The sequence below is a fragment of the Oncorhynchus kisutch genome, linkage group LG16 (genome assembly GCF_002021735.2).
Source record: "Oncorhynchus kisutch isolate 150728-3 linkage group LG16, Okis_V2, whole genome shotgun sequence".
Lineage (NCBI taxonomy): Eukaryota > Metazoa > Chordata > Actinopteri > Salmoniformes > Salmonidae > Oncorhynchus > Oncorhynchus kisutch.
The window spans coordinates 19750191-19773395 of NC_034189.2; the positions used below are offsets into that span (position 1 = coordinate 19750191).

Below are 23205 nucleotides of genomic sequence, written 5' to 3' on the forward strand. Positions count from 1 at the left end.
TTATCTGGGTGTGAGGTATGGAAATCCCATATAGGGAGGGGTCCAGCATGTTTCGGCGGGCCACCCAGCAGCGCTCCTCAGGCCTGTATCCCTCCCAGTCCACCAGGTACTGCCAGCCACGACCCCAACAGCGCACATCCAAAAGCTGCCGGATGGTCATCGATGAGCTGAGGAGTGGAGGAGCTGCTGCAGGAGGAGACGAGACTGGAGCAGACAGGTTTAATCAGGGACGCATGGAAGGTTGGGTTGATCTTAAGAGAGTCTGGGAGTTTCAGGTGCACAGCAGAGGGGTTAATGACACAATCAATTTCAAAGGGACCAATGAATCGGGGGGCATATTTTCTGGAAGCCACTTTCAAGGGCAAGTCCTTCATCAAGAGCCATACCCTTTGGCCTGGAGTTTAGACTGGAGCTGAAGTACGGTGACGGTTAGCTTGGGATTGGGTCCTGACGGAGGCATGGTGGAGGGCGGCCCTGGCCGCAAGTGATCATGGAATGAGGGCACTTCTACCTCGACTGCTTGGGGAGGGAACATGGGGGGTTGATAGCCCAGAGCACACTCAAAGGGTGACATACCTGACGAGATGTTGATGAGGGTCTTGTGGGCATATTCCACCCAGGGTAGCTGAGCACTCCAGGAGGAAGGGTTAGCTGAAGTCACACAACGTAGGGCAGTCTCCAGCTCCTGGTTGGCCAGTTCGGTCTTGCCGTTGGTCTGGGGTTGATATCCAGATGAAAGACTAACATTAATACCAAGTGCTGAACAGAAGGATCTCCATACCTGGGATGTATGGAATTCCATGCAGACGAAACACATGGGACACCAGCAGGTCCACAGTCTCCCTGGAGGATGGAAGCTTGGAGAGGAGAATGAAGTGAGCCGCTTTGGACAATCTGTCGATAATGGCGTGGATGACTGAGTTACTGTTAGATGGGGGAAGGCCAGTGACAAAGTCCAGAGCTATGTGTGACCAGGGGCGACTGGGTATGGGAAGAGGGCGAAGCAGATCGGAAGTGGGTTTCGCTGAGGTTTTGTTTCCTGGCACAGACCGAGCAGGCTGAGATGAACTCCCGGACATCTCTCTCCATGGTGGGCCACCAAAAGCGCTGACGCAGGAAGGTGACAGTCCGGTTCATGCCAGGGTGACAGATGAGGTGAGTAGAATGGGCCCACTAAAGAACTTCAGAGCGAACTGGATCTGGAACAAACAGAGCCTTTCTAGGACTGTTACCTGGGACAGGCTGGTTTTGCTGAGCCTGGCGAATACGGGACTCCATCTCCCAGGAGACAGCAGCAACGATGCAGGTGGATGGCATAATGGTCTCTGGCTCGGAACCTGTGTTGTCGGCGGTGAACTGACGGGAGAGGGCGTCAGGCTTGGTATTCTTAAATCGGGGGCGATAAGTGAGCGTGAAGTTGAATCTTCCAAAGAACAATGCCCACCTGGCCTGCAGGGAGTTCAGACGTTTGGCGGTCTGGATGTAGGACAGGTTTTTGTGGTCCATCTACACAATGAAGGGGAGAACCGAGCCCCCCAACCAGTGACGCAATTCCTCAAGAGCCAGCTTCACAGCCAGAAGTTCCCAGTTACCCTCTCTGCGAGTAAGGCTAGTGTCCTGAATTTCCGCCTGTCTGACGTGCCCAAAGAAAGCTGCCTGTTACTCAGGCCAGAAGTTAGGATATGCATATAATTGGTAGAATTTGATGGAAAACACTCTGAAGTTTCTAAAACTGTTACAATATTGTCTGTGAGTATAACAGAACTGATATAGCAGGCAAAAACCCAGGAAAATTGGAGGACTTCCAATGCAATGCTATTGAAACATCTAATTTCCGCCTTCCAGATTGCAGTTCCTATGGCTTCCAGTAGATGTCAACAGTCTTTATACAAGGTTTAAGGCTTGTTTTTTTTAAATGAAGAACTATTTGTAGTCTTTCCAAGTTGAGCGCCAGGGCAAAAGTAGTCTTTTTGCGCATGAACGTGGGCGCGCTCTTTGTTCTTTTCCTTTGCTATTGAACATAGTAATCTCCGTCTGAAATATGATCATTTATTTAGATATTAGACAACCTGAGGATTAATAAAAAACATATTATTTTGGACAAACTTTGCTGGTAACATTTTGGAATCTTTCGTATGCATGTTGAAGGACTGGATTATTGAATTCAATGGCGCCAACTAAACAGCATTTTTGGGATCTAAAGAAGGACTTTATCGAACCAAATGACCATTCATGGTGTAACTGGGACCTTTGGGATTGCAAACAGAGGAAGATCTTCAAAAGTAAGTGATTTATTTTATCGCTATTTGTTATTTCGTGAAGCCTGTTCTGGTTTGGAAAATATGCTAATGTGAGGCGCTGTCCTCAGACAATCAAATGCTATGCTTTCGCCGTAAAGCCTTTTTGAAATCTGACAACGCAGTTCGATTACCAATATTCTAAGGTAAAGAATCATGTATGACACTTGTATTTTCATGAATGTTTAATATTACGATTTTGTATATTGAATTTGGCACGCTCCGATTTCACTGGATGTTGTTGAATTTGATCCCACTAGCGGGATCTCCACACTAAGAGGTTACCTATGTCGAAAATGTCTTTCTGCAGGTGAGAGCTTGCGGGACAAGAAAGCACATGGGTGGAGCTTCTGATCAGAGGGGGAACGTTGAGACAGAAGAGCACCTACCCCGGTGTCGGATGCTTCCACCTCAACGACGAACTGGAGTTCTGGGTCTGGCTACTCTGTGACTGCCCTGACCTTGGCAGGGTCCATCTGTAACTGTCCTTGTAAAATTATGTAATCCAGGAAGGACACAGATGAAGCATGAAGCTCACATTTCTCAGCCTTAACAAAAATCTTATTCTCCAACAGCCGTTGGAGAACTTGGCAAACGTGTTGCTGGTGAGCCTCACGGTCCTTAGATTTTTTTTTGAATGTCATCCACATAGACAAAAACGAAGCGTCCAATCACATCCCTCAGAATGTTATTAACCGGTCTCTGGAAAACAGCATGAGCGTTAGTGAGACCAAACGGCATAACCAAATACTCAAAGTGTCCAAGTGGTGTGTTGAATGCCGTTTTCCACTCGTCCCCTTCTCTGATGCGGACAAGGTGGTAGACATTCCAGAGGTTGAGTTTAGTGAACACCATGGAGGGGGGCAAAATCAGAACTGATAAGTGGCAAGGGATACTTGTTCCTAACAGTGATACTATTCAGCCCACGGAAGTCTATGCATGGCCTCAGTGCCTAATTTTTTTCTTGACAAAGAAAGATCCAGCCCCTAACGGAGAGGAAGAAGGCCTGACATGTCCTGCAGCAAGGGAATCCTGGATGTACCCCTCCATAGCCTCTTGCTCGGGGCGAAAGAGGTTATACAACCGGTTAAAGGGGAGAGGAGATCCAGGCCAGAGGTCAATAGTGCAGTTGTATGGCCGATGAGGTGGCAGAGACGGTGGGGTGCTTGCTGAACACAGGAGCTAGATCGTGATACTCTGGAGGAACAGATGACAGTTCTGGGGGTTCTGGAATGGACTGGGGCACAGACAAGGGAGGGGGAAGGGCAGAATGTAGACAATTAGAGTGACAAGATGTACTCCATGTGGTGACCCTTCCAGCAGTCCAGTCAATCTGTGTGTTGTGCAGCTTTAACATAGGATGGCCAAGAACCAGGGGAGAGCAAGGGTAGTCGATTATGTGGAGACTGATCCTTTCCTGATGATTCCCAGAGAGACGCAGGATGACCGGCACGGTTCTCTCACTGACACTGTCCATTGAGCTGTCCATTGAGAGCTTTGGCATCGAGGGGTGAATCGAGTGGAACAGTGTCCAGACCCAAGTGGGTAACAACACCTCGGTCCAGGAAACTCTTGTCGGCACCCGAATTGATGAAGGCAGGTAGAGAAAAAGCCTAGCTTTGCCATACAAGAGTTCCATCTAGCAAGGGTCTGGGGGAAGATGGACCGGTGCTTGGCTCAACAGTATATCCCCCACAACAGCCGAGCCACCCCCTTTAGCTGGCTCAGTGAACAAGTGGAGACAAATTGACCAACCTGGCCACAGTATAGGCAACGCCTAGTGCTGACTCGCCGATGCCTCTCCTCAAGAGAGAGACGGTTTTGGTTCTGCCCTCTCTCTCTGACGCTCACGGAGACGGTTGTCGATGCAGATGACAGGAGAGATGAGCTCCTCGAGTTCACCAGGCTCATCCCTGGACACCAACTCATCCTTGATGGTATCGGTGAGAGCGTTCTGGAATGCTCCCTGAAGGGCCTCCTCATTCCAGCCACTCTCAGCAGCGAGGGAGCGAAACTCGATTGCCATCTCAGCGACACTATGGGACACCGGATGAGCACCAGATTGCATGGCAGGATCAGATGTGACACTTATAGGACCAGGGCACAAATAATAATATTATAATAATCAATCATTTTGCTCTTTATTTAGCCATCTTACATCTAAAACCTTATATGTTAATCGGAAATTGTGAATAACTCACCACAGGTTAATGAGAAGAGTGTGCTTGAAAGGATGCACATAAATCTGCAATGTTGGTTTTGTATTGGAGAGTCTCAATCTTAAATCATTTTCCACACACAGTCTGTGCCTGTATTTAGTTTTCATGCTAGTGAGGGCCGAGAATCCACTATCACATAGGTGCGTGGTTACAAAGGGCATCAGTGTCTTAACAGTGCGATTTTTCAAGGCAGCACACTCTGAGTTCAACCCAATCCAGAAATCTGGCAGTAGCTTCTGATTAAATACAATTTTCCCAGAACCGCTTGTTGCAATTTTGATGATCCGTTTCGGGAAAGTACCTGCGTAATTGCGCGCCCAACTCTTTCAGGTGGTTCGCTATATAACATTTGACATTGCCCGTAAGCTTGAATTCATTTGCACACAAAAAAATAATACAGTGATGGAAAGACCAGTGTGTTGTCCTTGTTAATGCAGACAGAGAAGAGCTCCAACTTCTTAACCATTGCCTCCATTTTGTATAGTTGCGGAGAGTCCCTGTAATCCTAGATTCAGATCATTCATGCGAGAAAAAACATCACCCAGATAGGCCAGTCGTGTCGGAAACTCGTCATCATACAAGCTGTCAGACAAGTGAAAATGATGGTCAGTAAAGAACACTTTAAGCTCGTCTCTCAATTTAAAAAAATGTGTCAATACTTTGCCACTTGAGAACCAGCGCACTTCTGTTTGTTGTAAAAGTGTTACATGGTCGCTGCCCATATCATTGAATAGCGCAGAAAATACACAAGATTTCAGGGACCTTGCTTTAACAAAGTGAACCATTTTCACTGTAGTGTCCAAAACGTCTTCAAGCTGTCAGGCATTCCCCTGGCGGCAAGAGCCTCTCGGTGGATGCTGCAGTGTATCCAAATAGCATTGGGAGCAACTGCTTGCACGCGCGTTACCACTCCACTATGTCTCCCTGTCATGGCTTTTGCGCCATCAGTACAGATAAACACATCTTGATCACCAAAGTCCATTTGATGTCATTAAGCTGTATAGTACTTAAAAAATATCCTCTCCTGTTGTCCTTTTTCAGTGGTTTGCAGTAGAGGATGTCTTCCTTAATTGACCCTCCATAAACGTAACGGACATATACCAGGTGCTGTGCCAGGCCCGCCACGTCTGTTGACTCATCCAGCTGTAACGCATGGAATTCACTGGCTTGTATGCGAAGCAGTAATTGTTTCAAAACATCTCCTGCCATGTCACTGATGTGTTGTGAAACGGTGTTGTTTGATGAAGACATTGTCTGTATAGTTTTTGGGGCCTTTTCCCCCAGCATTGTCCCAGCCATATCCACGGGAGCAGGAATAATTAAGTCCTCCACAGTATGGGGCTTGCCTGCCCTAGCCACTCGGTAGCTCACCATATAAGACACCTCTAGCCCCTTCTTATTAATGGTATCTTTTACTTTTATACATGTCTTAATACTCGAAAGTCTTAGTCGTAATTCTTGCTCAAAAAACTCCTGTAGATTATTTTTCAAATTGGTATGTTTTGTTTCTAAATGTCTGCGCAAGAGTGAAGGTTTCATCGAGTTGTGAGATAGTACTTTTGCACATATAACACACTGTGGCTGAGGAAAGGCACTACTCCCAATATAAGTTAACCCCAAATCAATGTAGTTCTCATAATCTTTGCGCCTCTTCGATGGTCCAACGTCCCTGTCTGTTGTTCAGTGATTTCCTGGGTAAGGAGGCAGTAGCTCTTCGGCTGCATCAGATTCACAACTTTCAGTGTCCATGCTAGCTGGGCTAACAACAGATGTAGAATTACTGATGCTAGCATTGGATGTGCTCATGGAAACAGAACAGCTTGTGTCGTTGACAGGTGCAGGTGCAGTACTGCTGGTAGTAGCAGTACTACAAGTAGAGCTGGTATGTGTCTCTATGAATGCAGGCCTTACGTTTTTAAACATGAATCAATTTTTGAGCAAAACGAATTTGCAGCAGCTACATTTGGCTACATACGTTAGTGTAATTCCCGGTTAATGTGATTGGATGTTAATTATTTGACTAGGCTACCTGTATTTGACATTGTGTTGTTATTTCGCTGAACACTAGACGGTTAAATTTTATTTTTGGCAGTGAAACGAGGCTACTCAGGCAAGAAAAAAAAACATCAACCAGATGTATAGCCCTGTTGGAAAATCTAAATGGACTGTTTGAAAATGTGAAAAAATAAATAAATAAACGTGAATCACATTTTTATTTGGCGTATTGCTCATACCCATGGGGGTACGCATACTCCAGTTTGGGAATACCTGGTGTAGAGCATCATTCTACAATCTAAACAACTTTGAAATATAATATCTTTTACATAACCAAAAATATTTTTTTTTCAGTTATTCGAAGCTGAAAATACAAGAATTATAGAATTAATGCACATAGAACAGATCTAATGCATCTTAACCTTGCTTTCAATGAGAATGACAGATCTATAACTCACATTTCTATGTGAATTTGGTCACATTGTCCAAGAAGTAATATATTGCAGCTTTAAGTTTTGTTTTTGCATCTTTTACTTTCGGTTTTGTACACCAGCTTCAAACAGCTGAAAATACAATCGTTTTGTTTAAGGAAAATATATTTCACAACGGTTTTGATGGTACAATGATTCTCTACACTGTACTTGCTTGTTTTTTCACATAAACTGAAGTTTACAATTTTAGCAACCAGAAAATGGCAGAGCAATTTATACACAGTACAACTTTAAAATAAGTTTGGAACACATTATATCAACTGATAGAATTTTAAGAAAAATCTTAAACTTGCTAAGACACAAAGGTCAATGGTGAAGTGAAACACAACAGACCAAATTAAAATTCTGGCATTAATGGCATTATTTCAGACTTTCTATAAATAGTTGTTAAAAACCATGGAAGATGTGTATTTCTAACCAATTATTGCTGTAAAATATTGCATTTCAAGTAACTTGTGGGCACCTTGAACAGATAGACTACAAAGGACAGGTGGACTACAAAGGACACCTTCACAAAGACACGCAGTGAGGCGTCAAAGACAACCCACACGTGACTGACTGTCCAGTCCCACTGGCTCTTAACATAGTCATGGTTCTCAGTCTGTCTGGGACCATGGCTTGCTGTACTGTTTGCTCAAATAAAACTCTGGGCTGTTTGCTTATGTCTGAGCCAAAATGAGAGAGGGGACAGAGAGACAAGGTACGTGCTGCAAGCCATGTATCGGGGCTGGGTGCGGGGGCGTCCCGTCATAATGACTCCGTTGGTAGAACCGATGTTGCCGTTGAATTAGGGATGATTTAAAAGGGAAAGCGGGATGAACCCAAGGACACCCCCCTGCCCTTTTTGATAATAAACAAAGAAAGCCAGGAGTCGGAGGGGGGGGGGGGAGAGAGAGAATCCACAACATAGTAAACAGCACCAGTGAAAGTTCATGGCGGCAGTCTTTCTCCCTACCGCTGGGAAGAGAGCCAGATAGATCTACTTTCTGGAGGTCAGTCCACTGGCGCGACACAAGACAGGAAATTCACATGAAAGAATGGGTAGACCAGAGAGGCAGGAGCCAGGACAGTAGCCTGTCGGAAGTTATTGTTTTGGACCAACACAGGCGTCTGTCCGCGGAGAGTAATCTTCCAGTCGTGTCTGGCCTGGGACAGGTTCCACTAATGTCGTGACCTCTACAGCACTCTGGTCACTTGTGATACTGTTCACGTCCAATAGGGCTTTTCTGGGACAGGAAGCCCCGAAGCTCGTCACCACAAGGCTAGGGAGCCCCTCCCCCGAGTCTTTGTATTGTGTCCTGCCCATAATAACAGTAGCAAGTAGCCACTTAGGCTAATACATTTTATGAACTTCCTGGCCTTATGGATGTAAACAATGCTTACGATAACCATCACAACTACCTCCCCACTCTAAGTCAGTATCTGGATGCCAGACACACTTGAACTGCATTGTATATGACAATCTCACTTTTGGCAGGCTCCACACACCGCCTGTCCCTGTGGCCTAGCCGACCCCGAGTCACCCCTGCTGATTGTTTTAGGAAGACCAGGCGACTCTTCAGCAGGAAGATTTTAATAGACTGAGAAGAGCCTCCTCTACTGATAAACAACAACTTGGTCTGGGACTGGTTCCACGTCGCTAGAATAACCTTTTTACACTGGCAGGAAACAGCAGATATATGTTCGGTATTTAACTTAGTCACTCCTCCATAGATTTTTCTGTAATCACTTGAATGAATAATAAACAATTATATTACCGTACACTTCTGTACGGGGAAAGGTCAGCCTACTTTTAGATTCTTCTTAGGGTCGGAAATGATCCAAGTTTTAGCCTGTGTAAGACCCCTGACAAATGAGAATTGGACTAATTTGCTGTAGTTCTATTGGAGGCTTCCGTTTATTGTTTGTCCTGTCAGGTTGTTTAGAAAGCTGTCTACCAGTACCTTGGCGGGCCCTACTCTGGTAGGTCCATTGACATTTTAACTTGTGGCAGGTGAGCAATCAAAACACTGTGGCCCTATTTAAATGCTACAACCTCATCAAACAAAACCAAAACATTGTAACATCTATTATGCTCCCGAACTGTGCCAAAAGAGAGATCCCTATGACTATGAGCAGTGCAGGGCTGAGGGCTCACACAGCTGTTCAAACTTAGGGAGCAGAAGCCAATTACATTCTCCGAAGCCCCAATCCCATTGTGTAACATTGCATAATAGAAAACACACTCCAAACTACCCAATACAACAGTTGTTTTAGTGCCAATTCAACGTGTGGCAGGCGAGGCGCAAATCCAACAAGCGTAACAAACTAATAAAAATGCATGGATCTTTACTTGCAGGTGCTGTGGTTCTGTGGATGAACTCGCTTGATCCTCTCCTTAACTATTGAGCCACAGACTTCCCCATCTGAATAATCTGTTATCTATAAAATCATTGAGGCCCCTGTTCATTGACTGAGCCCTGAGCTTCCTAATGCCTAAAGTTGGCTCTATCATGGGAAAGGTTAATGCTGTAATGAAAAGCATCAGATAAGGCCATGTGATTATATAATGTGGTATAATTCTTTGTAATTTTTTCCGCCTATGAATGTTATTGATTCAGATGCAACAGTTAGGTCCTAGATCCAGAGCCAGACTAAACAGTCAGGTCTTGACCATAAGAGATTCACATAAAAACGTGGCATTGACCTTGCAAGTAAGACTACAGTCGCCAATACGAACTGCCTCATTTCCTGTGATGGGAAAATCAAATCAAATCCCATTTTATTTGTAACATGTGCCAAATACAACCTTCCAGTGAAATGCTTACTTACAAGCCCTTGTTATAACTTATTATGGCTGGAGACAGTATTGAGTAGCTTGAATGAATAAGGTGTCCAGAGTAAACTGCCTGCTCCTCAGGCCCAGTTGCTAATATATGCATATTATTAGTATATTTGGAGAGAAAACACTGAAGTTTCTAAAACTGTTTGAATGATGTCTGTGAGTATAACAGAACTCATATGGCAGGCAAAAACCTGAGAAAAAATCCAACCAGGAAGTGGAAAATCTGAGGTTTGTAGTTTTTCAACTCTTAGCCTATCGGGTATACAGTGTCTATGGGGTCAAATGGCACTTCCTAAGGCTTCCACTAGATGTCAACAGTCCTAGAACCTTGTTTGATGCTTCTACTATAAAGGAGGGGGGAATGAGAGGGGATTGAGTCAGAGGTCTGCTAGAGCAGCATGAGCTGACCACGCGCGTTCACGTGAGAATTAGCTTGAGTTCCATTGCATTTCTGAAGATAAAGGAATTCTCTGAACATTATTGAAGATTTATGATAAAAACATCCTAAAGATTGATTCTATATATCGTTTGACATGTTTCTACAAACTGTAATATAACTTTTTTGACTTTTCGTCTGAACTAAGCACATTGAGCATTTAGTATTACTGAGAAAAACGCGCAAACAAAAACGAGGTATTTGGACATAAATGATGGACTTTACCGAACACATCAAACATTTATTGTGGAACTGGGATTCCTGGGAGTGCATTCTGATGAAGATCATCAAAGGTAAGTGAATATTTACAATGCTATTTCTGACTTCTGTTGACTCCACAACATGGCAGATATATGTATGGCTTGATTTGTTGTATGAGCACTGTACTCAGATTATTGCATGGTGTGCTTTTTCGGTAAAGCTTTTTTGAAATCTGACACAGCGGTTGCATTAAGGAAAAGTGGATCTAAAATTCCATGCATAACAGTTGTATCTTTTATCAATGTTTATGAGTATTTCTGTAAATTGATGTGGCTCTCTGCAAAATCACCGGATGTTTTGGATCTATTAAACATAACGCTCCAATGTAAACTCAGATTTTTGTATGTAAATATGAACTTTATCAAACAAAACATACATGTATTGTGTAACATGAAGTCCTATGAGTGTCATCTGTTGAAGATCATCAAAGGTTAGTGATTCATTTTAACTCTATTTCTGCTTTTTGTGACTCCTCTCTTTGGCTGGAAAAATGGCTGTGTTTTTCTGTGACTAGGTGCTTACCTAACATAATTGTTTTGTGTGCTTTCATCGTAAAGCCTTTTTGAAATCGGACACTGTGGTGGGATTAACAACAAGTTTATCTTTAAAATGCTGTAAAATACTTCTATGTTTGAGGAATTTTAATTATGAAATTTCTGTTGTTTTGAATTTGGCACCCTGCACTTTCACTGGCTGTTGTCATATCGATCCCGTTAGCGGGATTCAAGCCATAAGAAGCAAGAACCAACAATGCAGTTTAAGAAACATACCTAAAATAAATTCAACAATGACAGATTGGGATTTTATGGGTATGTTCAGTTAATCATAGGTACAGTACATAACATCCATTATGTTCAGTTTAACTCTGGATTTTTTGCACAGCTTTTACAGGCAGTAATTCAGACATTATTTTCAAGTCCTTGTTTCAGAAAAAAAACATACTCTGTACAGAAGAAAATAGAAGTATGACCTATGAGTATGACCTATGAGTATGACCTGTGTTTTGGTTTATCATGTCACATGACCTTAACTTTTATTTTAAGCCTTTTCCAGAAATGAGAATTAAACCAAAAATGTAAGTAATTGTTTGAGGATGGTGCAGGACCATCTGACATAAAAAGACAGTGGGATGAAAAAGCTTTAAATAAAGGTTCAAATCCTGGTCATGTGACATGATCAACCGAAACACAGGGCCCTACCTATGAGGGAGTTTCCCCACCACACTCATGGTGATACTCAAACTACCTGATCCATCTGGACCCCAGTACAGTTCACTACCTGTGGGTTCTACCCATTTTCATCTCAACACCGCATGCTTTCAGACACATTATTCATGCAAACAAAATCAACATATTATTTTCACATTGTTTCTTTTATCAGTGTATTTTCATTGTATTCTCTTAGCTTAAAGTCCGCTGTACTCACCTGAAGTAAACTCAGGATCAAGTGTTTGGAAGTAGAGAAGGTTGTCCAGCAATAGAAAGTTGGCCTCTTCGGTCGAGTCCGGAGTGGGCCCACTGTGGTGTCTGACTCTTCTGCTGCAAGGACAGAGGAGATAGGAGGAACGGTATTGTCATGTCATTCACTAATCACTGCAAGGAGGAGAAGCACTGATGAACCATCAGTAGCCCATCCAATTAGTCAATATAATTTGTCTATATTATGTCAACTTCAACAAGCTTCTCATCTAGTCTGCATCTATAGTTTGGAAGGGGATCAACTCTTACAAGAGCTGCAAGGATAAGTTTTGATTGGTATTGTCTTGCTAGGGTAATTTAATGTATTAAGTGCTGTCTTTTATTTAGTAGCCTAGTTAGTCATTGCTGTTTGAACTGTCTGATTGCTCAGTACTTGTGACTGTCATTGTGGACTTAGATTAGTTTCAGGCCTATTTGTGTAACAGTCTTGCTCATTTGTGGGCATGTTGTATTGTAGGTAGAAGCAGATCCTCTCTTATAACAATGCAAATTTGAGAACCGTGCTACCTAAATTGTATCAGCATATTGATTGCACGACACGTAAGGCTAATACTCTCAACCACTTAAACTTGTCAGGCAGAAACTCAAAGTTGACGTAAGTTGACGTCGCTCTGGTATCCAATAATTGTAACAACACTTAAGATTTTCTGGGCTAACAATGTAAGAAATAATACATAAAAAAATACTGCATAGTTTCCTAAGGACTAGAAGCGAGGCGGCCATCTCTGTCAGCGCCATCAGTGCGTCTGTTATCGTGTGTGTATGTGTGTGTCTGTGTGTGTCTCTTCACAGTCCCTGTTGTTCCATAAGGTGATTTTTCATGCTTTCATGAGTTACTTGATGTGGAATAGAGTACCATGTTGTCATGGCTCTATGTATTACTCTGCTCCTCCCATAGTCTGTTCTGGACTTGGGGACTGTGAAGAGGCCTCTGGTGGCACGCCTTGTGGGGTATGCGTGGGCCAATTGTAATTCTCCTAAATCACTCTTTGTGGCACCTAACCACACGAATGGACAGGTGTGACAAAGTAGGGCCTGCAGGACCTGCCTTGTTGATAGTGTTGCGAAGGCAGAGTTGCTCTTTATTATGGACAGACCTCTCCCCATGTTAGCTACTGTTGCATCTGTTGCGCTGTTGCGCCTTCTTCACCACGCTGTCTGTGTGGCTGGACCATTTCAATTTGTCCACGATGTGTACGCCGAGGAACTTAAAACTTTCCACCTTCTCCACTACTGTCCCGTCGATGTGGATAGGGGGTGCTCCCTCTGCTGTTTCCTGAAGTCCACGATCATCTCCTTTGTTTTGTTGTAGTTGAGTGTGAGGTTATTTTCCTGACACCACACTCTGAAGTCCCTCACCTCCTCCCTGTAGGCTGTCTCGTTGTTGTTGGTGATCAAGCCTACAACTGTAGTGTCGTTTGCAAACTTGATGATTGAATTGGAGGCATGCATGGCCATGCAATCATGGGTGAACAGGGAGTACAGGGGAGGGCTGAGAACGTACCCTTGTGGGGCCCCAGTGTTGAGGATCACCGGGGTGGAGATGTTGATCCCTACCCTCACCACCAGGGGGCGGCCCGTCAGGAAGTCCTGTGGCAGTGTCTGGTTTCTCTCCATTACTCAACAGGAATCATTACAAAACGTATTGTATGGTCTGTGCATATTTGTAAACAACAGCTGGTGCACGAAATCTGAGGAAGTCTGTAGATTTTGTTCGCCTGAGGTAGAGTATATTGTGATAAATTGCAGGACACACTACTTGCCTAGAGAGGTTTCAGCTATACTTTTTGTGGCTGTTTATTTACCACCACAGACAGATGCTGGCACTAAGACCACACTCAGTCAGTTGTATAAGTAAATAAGCAAACAGCGCCACCCAGAGGCGGCGCTCCTAGTGGCCGGAGACTTGATTGTAAGGAAACTTAAATCAGTTCAACCACATTTCTATCAACATGTTAAATGTGCAACCAGAGGGAAAAAAATCTAGATCACCGGTACTCCACACACAGAGACGCATACAAAGCTCTCCCTCGCCCTCCATTTGGTAAATCCGACCACAACTCTATCCTCCTGATTCCTGCTTACAAGCGAAAATTAAAGCAAGAAGCACCAGTGACTCAGTCTATAAAAAAGTGGTCACATGAAGCAGATGCTAAACTACAGGACTGATTTACTATCACAGACTGGAACATGTTCCAGGATTCTTCCGATGGCATTGAGGAGTACACCATATCAGTCACTGGCTTTATCAATGAGTGCATCGAGGACGTTGTCCCCACAGTGACTAAGTACATACCCCAAACAGAAGCCATGGATTACAGGAAACATTCGCATTGAGCTAAAGGGCAGAGCTGCCGCTTTCAAGGTGCGGGACTCTAACCCGGAAGCTTACAAGAAATCCTGCTATTCACTGTGACGAACCATCAAACAGGCAAAGTGTCAATACAGGGCTAAGATTGAATGATACTACACCGGCTCTGATGCTCGTCTTATGTGGCAGGGCTTGCAAACTATTACAGAATACAAAGGGAAGCACAGCCACGAGCTGCCAAGTGACACGAGCCTACCCGCGAGCTAAATCACTTCTGTGTGCTTCGAGGCACACAACACTAAGGCATGCATGAGAGCATCAGCTGTTCCAGACGACTGTGTGATCACGCTCTCGGTAGCCGACGTGAGTAAGACCTTTAGACAGGTCAACATACACAAGGCTGCGGGGCCAGATGGATTACCAAGACGTGTGCTTAGGGCATGTGCTGACGAACTGGCATCTGCCTTCATTGACATTTTCAACATGTCCTTGATTGAGTCTGTAATTCCAACATGTGTCAAGCAGACCACCATAGTCCGGCAACCTGCTTAAATGACTACAGACCCGTAGCACTCACGTCCGTAGCCATGAAGTGCTTTGAAAGGCTGGTAAATCAAATCAAATTTATTTGTCACATACACATGGTTAGCTCACATCAACACCATTATCCCAGAAACCCTAGACCCACTCCAATTTGTATACTGCCCAAACGGATCCACAGATGATGAAATCTCTATTGCACTCCACACTGCCCTTTCCCACCTGGACAAAAGGAATACTTACGTGAGAATGCTATTCAATGACTACAGCTCAGCATTCAACACCATATTATCCTCAAAGCTCATCACTAAGCTAAGGATCCTGGGACTAAACACCTCCATCTGCAACTGGATCCTGGACTTCCTGACGGGCCGCCCCCAGGTGGTGAGATTAGGTAGCAGCACATCTGACACACTGATCCTCAACACTGGAGCCCCCCAGGGGTGCATGCTCAGTCCTCTCCTGTACATCCTGTTCACCCACGACTGCATGGCCAGGCACAACTCCAACACCATCATTAAGTTTGCAGATGACACAACAGTGGTAGGCTTGATTACAGAAAACGACGAGACAGCCTATAGGGAGGAGGTCAGAGACCTGGCCGGGTGGTACCAGAATAACAACCTATCCCTCAACGTAACCAAGACTAAGGAGATGATTGTGGACTACAGGAAAAGGAGGACCGAGTACGCCCCAATTCTCATCGACAGGGCTGCAGTGGAGCAGGTTGAGAGCTTCAAGTTCATTGGTGTCCACATCACCAACAAACTAGAATGCGTCCAAACACACCAAGACAGTTGTGAAGTGGGCACGACAAAGTCTATTCTCCCTCAGGAAACTGAAAAGATTTGGCATGGGTCCTGAGATCCTCAAAAGGTTCTACAGCTACAACATCGAGAGCATCCTGATTGGATGCATCACTGCCTGGTACGGCATTTGCTCGGCCTCTGACCGCAAGGCACTACAGAGGTTAGTGCGTACGGCCCAGTACATCACTGGGGCTAAGCTGCCTGCCATCCAGGACCAGGCGGTGTCAGAGGACGGCCCTAAAAATTGTCAAGGACCCCAGCCACCCCAGTAGACTGTTCTCTCTGCATGGCAAGCGGTAGCGGAGTGCCAAGTCTCAGACAAAAAGGCTTCTCAACAGTTTTAACCCCCAAGCCAATAGACTCCTGAACATGTAAGCAAATGGCTACCTCAATCAGCCTGACTAACCAGTGTCTGTATGCAGCCTCGCTACTTTTAAAGCCTTGCTACTGTATATAGCCTTGCTACTGTATATAGCCTCGCTACTGTTTTTTACTGTCTTTTTACTGTTGTTTTTATTACTTTACTTACCTATTGTTCACTTAATACCTTTTTTGCATTATTGGTTAGGGCCTGTAAGTAAGCATTTCACTGTAAATACCTGTTGTATTCGGCGCACGTGACAAATAAACTTTGATTTGATTTGATGACATTTTATACACTATATTAGGCCCAGCCTTTGGAACTTTGGTTCTTAGATATGGCTATTATATTGTGATCACTACATCCAATGGATTTGGATACTGCTTTAAAGCAAATTTCTGCAGCTTTAGTAAAGATGTGATCAATACATGTGGATGATTTCACCAGTGCTATTTGTAAACACCCTGGTAGGTTGACTGATAACCTGCACCATGGGGCAGGTTCTGATTACAGTTTGATGCTTTCTCTTGATTGGGCAGCTTGATGAAAGCCAGTCAATATTTAGGTCCGCCTGAAAATTACCTCTGTTATCACATGCATTACACATGTGCTAGGCCTATACTCACTATCAGTCTTCTTGATTGATGACTGTGGAGCATTCTTCAGTGTCACACTGGCTCAGAACTCTGTCCACCGCTCTGTCCCGCCTCCTTCCACCCTAGGACTATGCCTCAGGACTACATGGCCATCTTGAAGAACGATCTTGCCTTAATGGAAGAGGACTGGCCACCTCTCAGAGCCTGGTTCCTCTCTAGGTTTCTTCCTAGGTTCCTTCCTTTCTAGGGAGTTTGTCCTAGCTGCCGTGCTTCTGCGTTGGTTGCTGTTTGGGGTTTTAGGCTGGGTTTCTGTATAAGCTTTTTGTGACATCTGCTGATGTAAAAAGGGCTTTATAAATTAATGTGATTGACTGTCTGGTCTACTCAAGAAAGCCATTGGTCAACTGCAAAACATACAGAATGCTGCAGCATGGGTACTGACCAAGACCAGACGGAGAGCACACATTACACCGGTTTTAAGGTCTCTGCACTGACTGCATGTACGTTTTAGAATTCATTTTAAGACTCTAAGAATCTATTCTAGATTATTCTATGGTTTTTAAATCAACCCATGATTGTGCACCCCAATACATGTCAGACATGCTTTTAAGTTACATACCCAGTAGGTCCCTCAGGTGCTCTGGCATTGGTCTTTTAACTCTCCCAAAGCCGTACATTCGGCTCTGTGGACAATGACTCCCAATGTTAGGGTGGAGACATAGGTACCTTGTCATTATATAATCTCTGGTGCCACTAGTAGAGGTCAGTCGTGAGTGCCATGATGGGGGTAGGTACATAATATTCGGTCTATTTAGAGAAAATGGTACATATCACAAAAAACACATGCATTCCCATCCTGATGTAAGCTATATTTAACCCACTATTTTACATCTTGATCCCAGTTGGAGGGATACAACATCTCTGAATTTGTTTGCTTTGTAGGAGAAAAAGAGTGAGGAGCCATTGACCCCAACATGGCTACCTATGAACTCCACTATCATATCAAATCAAGCTTTATTTATACAGCAGATTTCAAACATGGAATGCAATGCAATGTGCATCACTGGGGAAAAAACAAATTTAAAACAATGAAAATAAATACTGATATTTACTACACAACAAACATAAGGAGATACAAAACTAAAGAATAATAAAAACCGAATGACTAAAAAGCACCCAGAGGAAAAGCAAAGCTAAAAAGGTGTGTTTTAAGATCTTTTAAATATGTCCACAGTTTCGGCCCTCCTCAGGTTCTCTGGCAGGCTATTCCAGAGGCTGGGGGCAGAGTAACTAAAGGCTGCCCCTCCATGCCTCTTGGTCCTAGGCTTTAAACTCCCGCCTACACCTTTCTTTGGATTGGTGTATACAGCTCATTATTTTAATACTTTTTGGAATAGTGGATGAGGGGCGTTGATGTCAACCGCTTGTATTCAATGGACAGAGATGCTATGCTACTAGCCTCATATCATGAATATGCATAGCTATCTCGAGACAACTCCGATATAAAGTGTTTTTTCTCAAAGTTGCCCGAGAAGTGTCCGTCCTACTTATATCAGTACACTCGTCTCATTGACCTCCATTCAAAAACTCCTCGCTTGGTGAGAAAAAGAAGCAAAACAACACCACCTGCTGGAGAATACATTTTTGGCCCAGTTTATTTTATTTAACTAGGCAAGTCAGTTAACAAATTATTTTTTACAATGATGGCTAACCAGGGAACTGAAACTGCCTTGTTCAGGAGCAGAATGACAGATTTTTACCTTGTCAGCTCAGGGATTCAATCCAGCAACCTTTTGGTTACTGGCCCAATACTCTAACCACTAGGCTAGAGTATTGGCTACCTGTTACCCCAAGGGGTAACAACAGTTGTGTCATTTCGCCTCTTCCTCTCTGGTGGCAGTCAACAGGTAAGAACCCCTCTGACTATCAGGCTGCCACTGAGGGTGGGGAATATTCCAGGAGATAACAGCAGCTTGTTGGAATAGATCAGCCATTATCCATTCAGCTGCAAGGGTGAGGAGAAGAACCCTCAATAGGCCTAAAGTAATTATCCTATAACTCTCCCTACCTTGTGCCCGCGTGCCGATGATGACTACAGATTTTTGAATTCCAACGGTCATCTCGAGATGCCTCCAACTCTGCCGTTTTGGTCCACCGGTTCTCATTCAAGCCAAAAACCTGTCTCCTAGTACCTTAAAATTAGAACAACATTGGGATAAAGACGAACTACAGGTAAAATGTGAAGAAATAAATGTGGGAATTGCAGTGGAGGTAATTATTCGAAAGCAGAGGCATCCTTTTCTCACCATCATATTGCTGTCTTTGTGATGATCCAACGGCCACTGAATTCCTGCACAACATGGTGTCTCTAGGCTACATCTGAAATGATCCTATTTTCTCAGTATTCTTTTGGCTGGCAGTATTTCATGGTCAATGACAAAACAGGGCCAGTGTCTGTGTGTAGGCCTAGCTACCATGTTTACAAGGGGAGAAAGGGAGAAAACACTTTTTAAATGGTAAAACATAGGATTGTCGGCAGTGCCATAGCCGCGGGAAGTAGGGGTGCTGAAGGTGCTACAGCATCCCCTGAAGAATCTGAATACAAATCAAATGTTAATAAAATATGTATATAATAAAAATAAAAGTATTGCGCCTTTTAATAGTCCTGATATAGCAGTTTCCCCCCAAACATACTTCCCACGGCTACGGCCAGTGCTTGACTTGGGCAGGAGCTCACCCTTCTACTACTTGAACTCCTGTTCCTGTTATAGAATATGAACTCAAAACTATTGTGGAGCTCCTGCAGCTAAATATCAACTGTGCCAGCACCCAAAATGAGTACCAGCCCCTATTTCAGTCCAAGTCCAGCACTGAGAACAATATCCAATTTAGTACGAAAAACAGATCTACTCGACTATTAAAACGGCAAGACTGATGCAGACTGATCATCACTGACAGCCAGGTGTCAATCAAAAACGTAGGCTACAGGTGTGCGCTTGATGCAAAATGAGGGGGAGGGTGTTAGAGAAGGAAACGTAATATATAATAATATAGAGAATCTGTAATGCTTTAAAGGTTTCCCATTTTCCAATGACATGCCAAGCGCCCTCTTTATGAAATTGCGCACACGCATGTTGCTCCCGCCAAAGCAAGCCCAGATAGGAACACAATCATCAGCGTTTGCTGATACGGGGAACCATTTCAGTGACGAACTGAGTTGCAATTTTGCGGTTGTCGATATTTTCTTGGGCTATTTTTAATAATTAACTTAATTTAAGTTGAGGGTTAGGCGTAAGGTTTAGGGTTAGGCGTACGGTTATCAGTGTGGTTAAGGTTAGGGTGAGGCCTCCACTGGAGAGGGCATCAGTGCAGGGTGGGTGTCATGGAAAAAGTGGGATGATAGCTTATTCTATAACCTGTCTGCCTCAGACTCCTAGGAAATGAAAGGGAGAAGGACAGATCAGCCCGGAAATGAAGACTCATTGTGTTGTGAACTCTTTGACAGAGAGAGAATTCTTGTAAGGTCTTAATTGGATAATCACTTAATTAAATGGCTGTTGTAAACATATTCGCAAATATCTGTTAAATATAGCCTACTTGTATTGTCCTGTGCAGCAGTAGGGAGTATTGCATGAGTAGGACACTATTTCCCTCTTGTGGATGACTGCAGTTACAGACTCTTCATGCAGTGTGAGACAATAACTAAACCTTTAAAGGCCAATTGCAGTCCCTGTGTTTTGTATTATATTGTACAGCACCTGATGAAACACTTTAAAAGTGTTAAAAAAAATTGTTCAGTGCTATTTCCTGACAGTTGCTTGTTGAAAATACAATCTACACAGGACCTTCTAATCAGCAGGTTTTGCATGGGTGTTGTTTGAGCCTTCCTGGTGACATGATCAATACATGTAATAGGTATAATAGACCAATAACAAAGAGTGTGTTCCAAATCGCTCAGCCAATAACAACCACTTTTCCATTTTCCCCTCCCCACTCAGACCAATCCCAGACAGTCCTAGCTAAATTGTTGCTTGAGAATCAGGTTTTTGCAATAAAAAAGCTATTTTTGTTTCTTTTTTACTATTTTAATGGAACACTATTCCAGATATTGATATAATAAATGGCTGCATTGGGCCTTTTAAAGATGACCGTCTACAAGCCTGGTGAATATCACATGTGAATACAGTAATTCTCCAACAGTAATTCTTATGATCTGAAAGTTCTTGTCCACATCTACCCTTCCTCTGAGTAAATTCTCCAGGTTCTTCATTGGAACCTCCACCAGGTGTTTGTTGACACAATCGTTCAGCCTGTAGGCCCCGAACACCGGGAACTTGCAGGGCTCATTCTGGTCGTAGTCGGTGCAGCAGTACGCTAACCACATGTACTTGGGGACGGCCACACGGTCCCAGCGGATCATGTTCCCGGAGGTCGTGACCCCGGTGACCACGAAGGCTTTGCCACGGCAGTAGTTGTTGAGACGTTTGCGGATGAGGTCCTCGTGCTCGGCCCAGGGCCCAATCTTGAACTTGCGGATCTGCGGCAAGAGGCAACAACATTACTTAGATTCCCCATACGTCTTCTGATTATTATTCATCTTCCACCAAACCTTCTTTAAAATGTGCAGACTGAACCAACGTACCTGGGGAACCACGTTGGTCATTGTGTAGGTGAAGGCCATGTCCAGGGGGTCGGACTGGTGCTCATCAGGGTTGAGGAGGCCTCTCTCGTACCGGGCCACGTCAGCATAGTCTTCCAGCACGGCTGTCCTCGAAGTTCATGTGCATGTGGGAGGACTGGGGGAACGGCTCCATGTTGCTTTCTGACGTTCTCTGACACCAACTACAGAGGGAGAGAGAGGAAGGGATGGAGAGAAAGTGGAAGGGAAGGAGGGCGAGAGGAAGGGAAGGAGGGCGAGAGGAAGGGATGGAGGGAGAGAGGGGTTAGAGACAGATCCAAATAGATAGAGGGAGGTGGAGAGGTGGGGAGAGATCGAAAATTAGGGGAGGATCAATTCATTTTGCATATGCACAACACCTGTTTCCTACGTGAACGGCTATCACAACAATATCCCATTGTAACACCCATTCACACAACCTATACAGTTGCTTATCTCCAGTGTTTCATTTTGCGTAGAGCAGCAGTATTATCCCCACAGCTCAGCAAGCCATTCCAACTAGTGTATGGGTGTTAGTCATCTGCATCCATGAGAGAACATGTTTGAAATGACATAGGGTTTCTAACTCGCTATCTAGAGCATGCAATCATCTTGGCCTATGTTCATTCAAAATCCAACACACACACACACACTTACTTGCCACATACCTGTGGCTTGAACATCCAGGGAAGGTCCACCCTCTTCCCGCTGTCAAACTTCTTGAAGGTATAGGCCGAGTAGATGGGGATGAGTTTGTGGGGGTCGCAGAGGGTGATGAAGCGCGGCTTGTCCTCGTAGTGCTGGCAGATCTTCTTCAGGGAGTTACTAAGGAGGTAGCCCTGCGGTGGGGTTCCCATGTACAGGGAGTCCTTACAGCGCTCCATGTGGTTAAAGTCCTCCACCACCCCTGCCGGGGACTCCCGCATACAGCCCAGCAGGATCAGCATCACAGCCAGGGACAGAGAAGAGTAGATGGATAGGTGTCTCATGATGACCATCTCTCTCTCTCTCTCATTGTCCTTGCACCTATCTTCTTTAGTGGTCTTGTCGGCCTCTTTCAGTTAACACTGTCTCAGCATGTGTTCCCTCTCTCCTTATGACCTTAACACAGTATTCTGTGCTTGAGTCGTTTGTCTCTCCCGCCCGCCTTTCTAAATTGCCCAGATAGAGCATCATCATCAGATAGACGTATTTTACTGGCAGACACTATCGTCTCCTCTCTTTCATGCTCTGCAGCCTCTGTTAGTCCTTGAAAGGCTGTGTTTTTGTTATCAATCTCATGCTTTCTGCTCAGTAGAGAGGAACTCAAGGTGCCTTGTGTGTTGGTTCTGTTATTATATCTTTGTTTTAGTATGGTCAGGGCGTGAGTTGGGTGGGTTGTCTATGTTCGTTTTTCTATAATTTGGGATTTCTGTGTTCGGCCTAGCATGGTTCTCAATCAGAGGCAGCTGTCAATCGTTGTCCCTGATTGAGAATCATACTTAGGTAGCCTGGTTTCACTTTTGAGTTGTGGGTGTTTATTTTCTGTCTTTGTGTATGTCGCCAGACAGGACTGTTTTGGTTAAATTACTTTATAGTTTTTTTTATTTCAGTGTTCAGTTTTGATTCATTAAATATTTCATCATGATCACTTACCACGCCGCGTTTTGGTCCTCCGATCCATCTCGCTACTCCTCCTCAGAAGAGGAGGACGAGATCACACGCTGCATCTCATTCCCCGAAATGGAGATATGCAAAGTGTGTGAGTGTGCGTGTGTGTGCTTGAGTCTGTCTGAGCGTGTGTGTGTAGATCTGTGGCTAGCCTTCTCAGCTCTTCTCATGTAAAGACCGAGGTGTGAGCAGAACAAGGCTTTGTGCAGTGCTAGATTGGGAGGGAGACTTGAGGCTGTGAAACAAAATGGAGACCTAGCTGTGCTATGATTATTTCAAA

General features: G+C 44.2%; 1 protein-coding gene and 1 pseudogene across 1 annotated transcript in view; both read right to left on the reverse strand.

Annotated features, from left to right (window-relative positions):
• LOC109882141 (erythropoietin) overlaps nt 1–19596 on the reverse strand; it is a 37937-nt gene extending 18341 nt beyond the window's left edge. Inside the window, exons 1-3 of the mRNA XM_031791961.1 lie at nt 18925–19596; nt 18687–18810; nt 11949–12061 (exon numbers count right to left, since the gene is read on the reverse strand). Coding sequence (XP_031647821.1) covers nt 11949–12061; nt 18687–18810; nt 18925–18979 — 292 coding nt within the window. The 5' untranslated portion in view covers nt 18980–19596. The remainder of the gene's footprint in view (nt 1–11948; nt 12062–18686; nt 18811–18924) is intronic.
• A 597-nt stretch (nt 19597–20193) lies between these two features.
• LOC109882136 (endonuclease domain-containing 1 protein-like) lies at nt 20194–22618 on the reverse strand (annotated as a pseudogene).
• Between the last annotated feature and the right edge of the window lie 587 nt (nt 22619–23205).